Below are 11,569 nucleotides of genomic sequence, written 5' to 3' on the forward strand. Positions count from 1 at the left end.
CTTCTTCGAATTTGAATGCCTTTGGTTTGTAAATGGATTTTAGCTATATCACCACCATCTAGTGGCCACAATAAATAAATGAATGACATGCAGGTTTTGGTTGAGTACACCAGCACTGCAGGTGGCTGGCGGGTAAATCATAATGAATATAGCCTCAATGGCGCTGCCCATGCTGTCATAGATGCCATAATAGCCCAGATACAAAGATGAGTCCTCTATCTATCTCTATGGTCTCAGCAGATCTCAAAGGTCGTGAAGACCACTTGTGGCATTTCACATTTGTTTGAATTCTATATAATCTCGCATAAACTTTTATTTTGTTCAACCTGTATATGTATGTATTTACACTACCTTTGTTTGCAATGATGGTGGGGAACCACCAAAAATAGTAGACTTTGATACTTTTTAGACATACTGCTGACGTTTACAGAGGCCTGGAATAGCTTCCGTTTGTCAGTCGCGTTGATTGGACAGTAGACCGTGGGAAGATCTTAATTTGAATTCTTCTCGCGTCCTCTCTCCTTCTCAAAACCCATTGTATGAGAAAGCCAGAGGTACCGCCCCTCTGGTCTTCTCCTCCAATGGGTTTTGAGAAGGAGACGAGGAGAAAGGACGCGAGGCGATACAATTGAGATGGTCCCTGTTTCTGCTTTCACTTGCCCAGTGAGCTACGGCGCACACTGGTAGAAGGACTCGGATATTCTATAACACTTCAATGGAGGAACAGCCCAAAGATCGGGCACAAGATAGACGATATCACCACTATGGAGAAGAAAGAAATCATATTCAATACAAATCATCTCTAAAAAATGATCAGATCTACTTCCAGTACCAGGAAACGCAGACGAAGAAAACAGGTTGGGCCATCCGGAAAAGTTAGCCAGCTAATACAAATTACTTAACTAGCTAGATAGCCACATTATTACCGACGTCAATGTAGCGTGCTAGCTCGCAGGACAGTCATAGCAGGATGGTAGCGAGCTGGTAAATATCAATTTAACTTATTAGCTAGCTGTGACTAGAGTTGAGTATGGCTAGTTTAGGGATAGTTAAACGTCGCGTGACAGCTGTCGCTGGTGGTTTGACAGAGGGGATTGACCTTGTGCGCCGGTTTTACCACCCATTTCTACATTTATGGTACTCTGACAATTCCCCTGTTTGACTAATTAGTCATTTTGTAGTTCAATTATTTTGTGACGTGAATACGTTGAGTTTATCCCACAAAGTAAGGGCTAATTTGGTATGAATTCCGTGAAATATTTTGTTAACAAAAACAAGCCGGCTCCACTGGAATGTTCTGAATTGCCATTTCCTGTCGGCCATGTTAGAAAATGCAAGCGGGGAAGCTAACGAGCTAGCTGGCTAATCCTAATAACGAGAGAGTATATAAAATAAGTTTCAATGTTATTTTGTTTACAAATTACCACTTGGCTGCAGTCAGGGCTACAAAAGCAAGATGACTAGTTACCTAACTTAATTTTGAGACTTTCCAGTGATTAAATAACTACTGGAGCTAGTGCCAGACATTTTACACTTACGCAGCTGCGGCTTGGTCGGGCCTGTTGCGTCTAACTAACTAGCCATGAAGCCACGCAAACATGTTAGCCTGGGTAGATGACCTGAGGAGTGTTAACAGTTAGAATTGTCTTTTCAGTTAGCTGATTGATGCATAGGATTTAGATTTTTAATAAACAATTCTGAAACAATTGCTTACTGATGTTTTTAGCTACATGATTTGAAATGTAATTGTAGCGTCACCAGTTTCTTTAGACTAGTTTAGACTTGATGGTATGCATGCAAACAAAATTGTGCATACTTTGAACCCTCTCTTCAGTTCAGATAAGGAAAATAAAACGCTTAACACAATTTGTTATTCTATAACATTACATAAGATGTTATTTGTTAACTCATATTGTATACATATCTCTTAGGAGCAAGATGGCAAATCATTAATTTAGTTGAAAGCTTTGTCTTTAGACGCTAGTGTGGTAAGTACTGTTGAATTCGCTAAAGTCAGGCTCAGTCACACTGACAACCACCTTCCGGTTACCAAAAGTTATAGGAGTGTAGGTAATGGCTATTTCTACATACAGCACACGTTTTTCTGAAGTGATTTAAGTATGGTATCTGTTAACAAGTAGGCTATGGGACTATTATGTTCAAGGGAATCTGATCTGGGCACTGGCATGGTTGCTTGCTACCAGCTGACCTATTCAGTCTAAATTGCCATGATACAGCATGTCTTATAAAGGCCTCACCATGTTTCCTGCAAAAGGAGCTTCGAGGTTGCATAGGTCTTGTAAACAGATTAGGGCTGTTAGTCCCTCTTGATATAGAGAGGTGGTAGGGAATTATGGAATTTCCTTGGACTTATGTTTGTGTGTGTGTGTTCACATGTTATTGTATCACTGGCAGTGCAATTTTCTTTTGTTTCCGTTTACAGGCAATGGGAAAATAAACACCAGTGACGTGGAGGGGGAGAAGATACTGTCTGCAAATTATTTTTTTTGTATCCCTCGACCCACCAACAGCAATGGTAACAGACATTTGATAAACACTAATGTAAAACAGAACTCAACACGAAAGGTTTATACCACTCTTTCAAAAATGGACAGCAAAGAAGGTGTTGATCACAAGAAGAAGATGGACAGTGACAAGGACTTGGATTTCGCTAATGACTATGAGGGAAAGCTGTTGGACAAGGAGTCTGCATTGCTTCTGAATGGGGTGGTAAACTCTGCTCATATTACCAATGGTTACTCCATCAAGTCACCCCCTGACAACGATGGCAGTGGCTCAGAAAGTGGATATACTACTCCTAAGAAACGCAAGGCCAGACGTAACAGCATCAAGAACACAGAGCATGTGACAAGCGAAAAGGAGCGAGCCATGCAGCAGGGTAATGCTACACAGGAGCCAGAGGCTTCTGGACTTGAACCAATGGAGAAAGCGGTGAACTCGAGACTTGTTCATAAAGCAGATGCCCAGACAGCAGTCAGGCAGATGGTGGCCCCAGAAGTGGCTATAGATGAGTTGCAGAGGAAAAACTCAGACAGTAAAACTGCTGCAGTTGCCCTTGGTAAAAAGTTTGAGGATAGGCCCAAAGCCAAGCTCTCAACCTCTTCAAAAGAGGACTCTTGGACTTTATTCAAGCCCCCTCCAGTATTTCCTGTGGACAACAGTAGTGCTAAAATAGTGCCCAAGATCAGTTATGCAAGTAAAGTTAAGGAGAACCTCAACAAAGCAGCCCAAGCTGGAGGAGAGGTACATCCTCCTCAGGTGCCTGGTAGATTATCACAGGTCCCCATGTCTGCTATGAAAACCATCACCTCAGCTAGCGTTACTAATGGTTCTGTTTCTGGAGATGGAAATGGTTATCCCTCTGTCGGTACCTTCTTCACTCCTGCTGCTAGTAGTATTCCACCAGCCCCCTCTCTTCCATGCGGGGAGAATGTAGCATCCTTTTTGGACAATGACTGTAGTTCTTCAACCAACCTTACAGCAGATCTGAGAAAGTGTACTCTTTTCATTTACCCCCTAAACCCTTTAAATATGCAACCTGTGCTCCCGAGTGCTCGCCAAGTGGACACCCCGGCTGCTCAGACAAATCAGAAAGCCTTGGGGGACATCTTCCAGAATCAGTGGGGGCTGTCCTTCATCAATGAGCCAAATGTGGGGCCAGAAGGAGGAAGCGGGCCGGTGGCTGCTATGGAGGGAAAGGCTACGGTGGTCACATTTCAAGGGGAGCCATGCCCTGCTGTTGCAGCTGAGCCAGGCCTTGATGCTAGCCTATCAATCCCAGAGCCTTTGCGTCTCACTTTGGCTCAAGACTCAGAGAAAAGGACTAGTGCCTCAGCTTGCCCCCCTGCTACAATGAAGGGTGAGGATGGGGCAAAGGCTCAGCTGTCTGGACCGGATGAGACAAAGGGCGAGGCAAAGGGTCTAGGTGCAGTTGTGTTGGCCTCTGGTAAAGACATTAGTGATGAGCCTGCACAGGCCCCCCTGACCAACCTGGTGTTGGGTCCGTCTAAAGAGCAGGCCCACTCTAAGAGCCTGGACAGAGGTAGCTGGGGGTTGTTTGATCTGAAAGCTGCTGTTACTTATCACACTAAAGGTAAGTCCTCTTGCTCTGCTGTGTCATTTCTATAAACGCATAACACATGGTAGTACCAGTGCTTGACTTGGGATGAAAGAGGTGCAGGCCCATTAGACCATGTTCACAAATGTACATTATGCTATAGCTAGATCTGATTATTCACTGCTAAGGGTTCATACACATTTTGACTGATGGAATTTCATGACTTCTAACAAAATTTCTATGACCAATAATTAGTGGTGTCTCCTACATGAAAAACTCTTCGCAAATGTGGTATTGACACGAAGGCTGCTGGTCTGTTTTCTATATGAGCAGCTGATGTTTAGGCTACAATGTGGTGTTTTAGAGCGGGGCTTGAACAAAAGCCTGCACACCCAGTAGCTCTCCTATAGGATGGTTGGCCACCCTTGATATAGAATATTACAACCAAATACTTTTGTATTTATTCAGTTATTCCCTCATTCAGTGAATCAGAAATAACATTGATAAGTTAGGCTACTTCAAAGCAAGTTAGCTAACTAAGACATGTTTATCTATAACCTTATAAGGTTAAAATATCTATGCACAGCATAGAAGTTGTTTGTCGATTAGGCTATTGGAATATTTTTACCGTCGGAATTGCATGGCTAGCCTACTGTTTTAATAGAGGAATCCCAGCTTTCCAATAATGGTGTCAGATTTATTTCGCAATAGTGCTGGTGGAAAGGCATTACAACATTAATGCTTATAGCTAAATGGTTAAGTAGCGAGAGAGCTTGTAGTATGACTAGTTATGTTTTGAATTGGCTATATAGTTAGTCTATCATTATTTTATAGGCTACCTCCTCGGGCAACGGCCCACTGGCACACATGCAAATGATGCACAGCACACACAGAGACACGCTGAAGGTTAGGCCTAATTCTGATTATGGCTGATAGATTGATAATGTACTGTATTTAGGAAAATGCAATATTAAAATTCCATGACTTTCCCTTATTTGACAACTTGGACCAGCGCATCCTGCGCATTCTCAATCTGCGCATTGTCTACTGGCACACATACACCGGATTCACAGACTAGTGGCAAATAAACCTGAACAAAGTGGAATCAGGAAATGAATGCCCACTCTCCATTGCTATTCCATGCATGTCCCACCTTCATTCCGCTTTGATCAACCTTTTTTTGACGCTGTGTGTGAATCCGGGCCAGCGATAGGCAACTTTGTTTCATAGAGGAGCCGGTACGCAGTTCTCAAAAAATTGGAGGTGCCGGTACAGCACTCCAGACAGCTCTGGCCCAAGTCGAGCACTGGTTATTACACATTGGTAGCTTTAACCTACTATTTCACTTGCACCAAAAGCTTTTAATCCTTTAGCATCACATAATTGTGTGTCTAATAATAAAATGTATTATGCACTTGGAGGTATTAATTGATCTTTGTTTTTTTTCTATACAGAAATGGAATACGTTTTCAATTTGCAAAAACAAGGTAAAGGTCTCTCTTCTGTATAGTGTTTTCAAAGTTGTGAAATTGGGTTTTCTATTTGATGTTCAAAAGGTATACAGCTGAAGTTTGAATAACATACATTATGAATTGCTAACTAAGTTCCACAGGGCCTACACACTGAAACATTTCTGTCCTTTCCTTCCTCCAGATCCAAAAAGAGTTGTCTTCTATGACAAGACCAAGGATGGACCTGATCAGTGAGGTAGTGATTGTCTGTCAACACTAACCTTCTCCCTACCTGGGTGCTGCAGTTATCTTTTTTGGTGGTTATAATCCCTTTGGAAAAACAAAATCGAGACAACTGTGATATTGGGACTGACGGATGAGTGTCCTGTGACAGACTTTCATTGGAATATAGAATGGGATAATGGGGACACATTTTTTGCTGGGGGGTGGGGGGCATCGCTGCAGAGGAAGACAAGGGGAGGGGTAATGTGAGGACATACAAATCCAAGTATTGGAATTAAGTTGAGCGCAGAAGCTTCCGCTGATGCTCTTGACTACACAAAGACGCAAACACTTGAAAGAGATATTGGGTGCCTCAGTCTCCCATGTGAACGGACACTTGTGACACTTTCTGCTGTGTTAGACATTGGTCTCATAGCGCCTTCCTCTGGGTGTTGAGGAGAAATAAGATGAAGGCCCAAACTGCACCTCCCAAGCCTTTATCCTGTTGCCCATTGAACTATATGGCGAGTATCGGTCTGACAGTAAGATGCCTCAATCATTTTATGTCCTCATGCATTCAAATTATTCCAATATATGTAGATCTGTGCTATGATTTATACATACACATCAGTATATGTGCAAATTTGAATTCATTTTGAAATAAAATGAACTATAAGCTCAGATAAGAATGCCTTGAAATTGAAAGATTACGAGAAGACTGTTAGGCTGCAGGTTAAATGATAAATATATTTGAGGGAAAGCATTTGTCTTAATTACTTTAGTGAAATAACTATGCCCAGCAAAGAACTGACTGCTGGGTGTCTCTTGATACCTATTTTGTTTGGTATGGTTTAGCGATTTCAGATGTGATCTACAGTAGGAACAAACTTCCAGAGCACAGATAGTTTCATTCTAATTGGACACTTCTCTAAAGACGGGTCATAATCTTGTGGTTCGGTTCTCACTTTTTGGTAGGCATGCTAATCAGTTGAAAAAAGTTTAATTATGTAATTGTCTTCATCTGAGTTTTGCTTTTGTTTATTATTTTGACTCTTCTTAAGCCCTTGCAGTTGTCAGTCCACATATTTAATTAATTTCAAATGAAGATGGATGTAGGCTATTCCTTAATTTGTAGCTTCTCTTGAGCTATTCACCTTATTGTGGGAGTTTTCTGAAAGATGAGAAGTGACTTATTGTGGCACAAGGGCTATGTATGTGATTTCTTTAAAAAAAATTGTTTTGGTGTATTTGATCCGTAAGAGGCTCAAGATGTCAGTAATTCATTAGACCTACCTAGGTTATATCTGCTGATACTACATGGAGAAATGGCTCATTTCCTTATTTTCTTGCTCAAACAATTTGCTTTTTATTTGCTAGCCAACTTATTCAGCCTAGGATACTTTGTGCTTTTTCAGCATTTGGTCTTTTAATCTCTCTCTAGTTATGACAATGTATTTCTTGCACAAAGTATTGGTGTGGATGAGACGTGAGAAGTCGCAGTTTAATATAACCAAGAAAAGATGACAACCATCGCAATACTAATTATTTCATGTCGCAGACCAGCCACTCTTTGTTATACTGTTTGTAGAGATGTGGTGATGACGTTTCATAATAGAGTATCATCCAGTCAGTGTCTTTGATCAAAGTGGTTGTGTCGAGGCCTATACATGGCAAGGCAGGCCACATTTGGTAATACAATGAGTGGACAGCCACAATGTCATTGGAACTACCATCTTTCTCTTCTTTTTTTTGAGCTAAGGGAGGAAGTGTCTTAGTTTATTTTCTCTAGCATAAGTGATTTGTTTATTGTGTGGATTAATAGCACTTTATGTAACACTTTTTTTTTTTTTAAATATATTTTAATTACTACAGATACACATACTATATATATATATATATAAAATGACATGAAATACTAACTTCTTTTAAGAATGGCTTTGGACTGTTGTTCTTTGTAAGACAAATGAATAAATACCGAAATACAAAATGTCACTCAGGTAGTATTGGTAAAGCCATGACAAAGTTGGATAATTTTGTTTTCTGCCAAATGGTTCAGAACAAGATCCTCGTATTGTGCTCAAATATGAATTGGAGTGATATTTAATAATGAACTACAGAGCTGTGATTAAAATACCAAAACATTTAGCTTGCAGAAAACACTGACATGGCTTGCAATCAGCTGTCATAGATGTTATGTAGGCTTCGAACCTTTAAGTTCTCTGTTCAGGAAATTTCACTTTAATAAGCACACTGATTTCCACCGGTTTCCACCTGTTATAGGACAGTGTGACATCTTACTGTCCTTGATTTATTTAAATGTTTTTTTCACCTCATCATTCATGGGCTGAAGCATTTCTGAGTGTACCCACTGCTGAATCCCAGTCCAGGTTATATGCAAAGGCAGGAATCTATGCCAGAGATTCCTAGTCCAGCCCTCTCTTGGGGTTCCTGGTGACCTCTTGGCTTATTCTTCCAGACAGAGGGAACTACAAGAAAGTCAAACACACCCCTGTTGTGTACAAAACTGTGTCTCACACACACTTAAGTTACTTCACTGTGGAATTCTAAGCAGAGGATAGACCTCTGGGACGTGGTAATTAAGACCTTTTGTTTTGCTTCCATTGTATGCTGTGTGTTGAAGTGTTATCAGATTAGCTCAGCTTCAATCAAGAGCACGGTATCTTATTTTGCTAATGCTGCACAATAGCAAAAATATCACTTATTGACTTGATTGGCAGCGGTAATTATTTTTGTGCGATGGACAACCCAGTTTGCAATGGTGGGCATTAGCGGCTAAAACTGTTGAGTTTTTGTGCTTTGATTGTTTATGCACAGTTGATGTAACTTCACTGGGTTCCCTAAATATTGGAATAGGAAACACCAGATCATAGCATGAGGTAAAAAAGCCAAAACAAGTTGTCTTTTTCATAACTCTAACCTCCTTTTTTTTAAATTTGTTAAAACATTTTTTTAAACTTTTGATCCTGAGTGGAAGAACAAGAAGCCCTATGCTTCTTTGTAAAACAGGGGGAGCAGTCTCTTGCATGGGTGTGTAGAAGTGTGCTAACAGTCCAAAGTACTTCATCTGTTCATTGTTTTGATTCAGACATGTCCCCTTATGTTGAATTTGATTCTTAAAGGCCCTGTGCAGTCAAATGTAATTTCCCGTGTTTTATATATTTCCACACTGAGGTTGTAATAATATTGTGATAATGACCAGAAATTTCAGCCTGTGTTGGTGGGATAGAGTTTTGGCCTGCCTGGTGACATCACTACGCGGTAAATTAGTTAATAGACCAATAAGAAAGAGTTCCAAACCTCTCTGCTAGTAACATCTAGGCAAGTTTTCAGTTTTCCCCCTCCCCATTCAGGCCACTCCCAGACAGTCCTAGCAATGCTTTTGTTGAGAAATTGTTCTTTGCTAAGAAGCTATTGTATTTTTTTTTTTTATACTTTTTTTTTCTCCAATTAAAACAGTCAAAAAGAATCACACTAAGGTATCTAATTGTTCCCAGAAATGATTTGATATTTAGGTAATGGCTGCATTGGACCTTTTTTAAGAGGGATCAGTGATCTCCAGGGAAATATTGCAAAAGTCTTCAAACACTTAAGCAAAATGGGTATTTTTGTTTTTTTATGTGCATTTCAGAAAACATATAGCTATATTACTTAACGATAGTGTTGTAGCCTGTAAACCAAAAACTGGTTCTTAATGGAGATTGTTTTATGAGCACTCTGCTGGGCAAGTGAGTGAGTTGGTGTGCTTTGTGTGATGAAAGAAAAGCATGAAAGTGATGAGTGTCTGTATTTTCAACCCCCTTAGGAGGTGCAAGCACCTCAAGGATACTCACACAGGCCTCTGCGTTCCGAATGATTGGTTCGGCCACTTTGCCTAGCTGTTTGGTGTGCGTGTGAAAGTGAGTTCTTCCAATTATATGCAAGTGTCCCATTTTTTTTTTTTTTTTCAAGACCTCATGTTCAGGTGCCTGAGTGAAAAGTATGCTTTTACAGTAATTGTAAGTTTTTTTTTTTTTTTGTGTGTATTGAAAATTGTTACTAAAATGATGTGCCATTTTCTTTGTCCAATATTTCTTTCTAAAACATTTTGCAATGCTGTTGAACATTTCTTACAGCTTCATTTGTTGCTTCCTTTCACTGACATGGAAGAAGCTGAAAGCAATGTGCATTTTAGCTGTTTTGAATTAATTTCACAGCTCTCAATCATATGACCTGCAAATAATTGTTCAGTGGGCTTGCGTTTTGAATAAACTGCTTGCTGGTATATTCTAGTCAGTCCGTTGTTATGGTCTGAAGTAGAGCAACGTTGACTTTTACTTTTCAATTGATCTAACACGTGTTTAATAAGCTGTTTTATTTTTGAATTGTCACTTAATTTATTTGTAGTTGCACAACCAGAGCGAAACTACTTTGCTTTAAAGGAAAATGGGGAGAATTAGGCTAAGGTGTCTCATTTGATCATAACACAGACCTACTTTTCTAAAGACCATTTTCGTTACTGTATATTGAAGCTAAATTCTCAATTTTATATAAAGCCCCAATGTTCAGATCCTTGTGGCTGAAAACAATGTTAAGCCTACTCCTTGCTTAGTTTTGCTATTTATCAGAGTACACATGATTTTATGTTCAATGCATTTCCTCATAGTAATGGTGGCAACGTGAGCACTGAACACAAAGTGTTCCTGATAAGAATTTCTCCCTGATGTTCATCACGTGTTAAAGGGGAGTAATGTACTGTTTGACAACCATCTTATTTCAAGTTTGCCAAAGGTACAGTACACAACTCAGATATTCAGCTACTGTATGGTCCATGCACTTAGATTGGAAAGACTTTGATGGTTTAAGCCTAAGCCACCTGTTGTCTCAGCCAGTCAGGTTTGGGTGGGACCACAGCAGCTGAATGCCATTGTGGGAGTCTGTATTTGTTAGGGCCCCCCCCCCCCCCCCCTCCAAAAAACATAAATAGAAATAACAAATACCAAAAGTGCTGCTTCTTCCAGTTATCGATTGTCTGTAATGGGAAATGCTGGACTTAGGATGAAAATGGAGCACAAAACACTGTCTCCCACTTTTTGCTGTCCATGCCTGCTGTTAAAATGTTTTTATATGGGGGGGGAGTGGGCGTGCGCACGCATGTTTACTCTCTTTGGCACCTGAGATATTTGTAGACACACACATCGCTATTTTAACGACAAGGAAGAAGTGTTTTATTTCTGGGGCTCCACAGTGCTACTGCGGTCATACGGAATATGTGTCTGAAGATTACAGCTGTGTGGTGCCAAGTCCATCTCTGTACCAGTTCTCACTGTCATATCTTGTGCCTGTTGATGAGTTATCAATCTGCTCCAAGTAAATTGACCCCTCAGAATTTGAGGCAACAGCAGAAAGTGTATTTTGTTTTATAATTTGACATTTAAGTGTTAATGTGACATCTGAAATGGTTTAACAAATGCATCACATTATGAGTACCTAAATGTATTTTTTTATTTTTAAAGCATGATATCCCTTAAATTCCAAACCAATGTAATAAATTAAAGAAATTCAGTGTTCACAATTTCAGTTTCCATTAGTGTTACATTTCCTTTAAAAATTCTTACCGGTTTCAGTTGTTTTGTTCTCCCTTACCCTAACATTTTCAATTAAAATTTCATTGCATGGAAATAAAGGATTTCACAGTAGGTCTGGGACAAGACTTGGAAAATTGAAGTGCACCTGATTCCACAGGAGGCTGGTGAGGGGAGGATGGCTCATAATAATGTCTGGACCGGAAACCATGTATTTGAGTTCGATACCATTCCAT

General features: G+C 40.1%; 1 protein-coding gene across 2 annotated transcripts; it reads left to right on the forward strand.

The window, feature by feature from the left end:
* The first annotated feature begins 655 nt into the window (after positions 1 to 655).
* LOC106567765 (nuclear FMR1 interacting protein 2-like) lies at positions 656 to 11,323 on the forward strand. Of its 2 annotated transcripts, none has more exons than XM_014137473.3 (4): positions 656 to 984; positions 2,444 to 4,114; positions 5,533 to 5,565; positions 5,732 to 11,323. In XM_014137473.3, exons 2-4 carry the CDS (start codon positions 2,608 to 2,610, stop codon positions 5,782 to 5,784), a joined length of 1,593 nt encoding a protein of 530 aa, XP_013992948.3. In that variant the 5' UTR covers positions 656 to 984; positions 2,444 to 2,607; the 3' UTR covers positions 5,785 to 11,323. The 2 variants fall into 2 exon arrangements, with proteins under 2 accessions (XP_013992948.3, XP_045548287.2); XM_045692331.2 differs by having other exon boundaries at positions 656 to 857.
* Positions 11,324 to 11,569: the final 246 nt, after the last annotated feature.

Source organism: Salmo salar, chromosome 13 (assembly GCF_965601325.2).
Source record: "Salmo salar chromosome 13, fSalSal1, whole genome shotgun sequence".
NCBI lineage: Eukaryota > Metazoa > Chordata > Actinopteri > Salmoniformes > Salmonidae > Salmo > Salmo salar.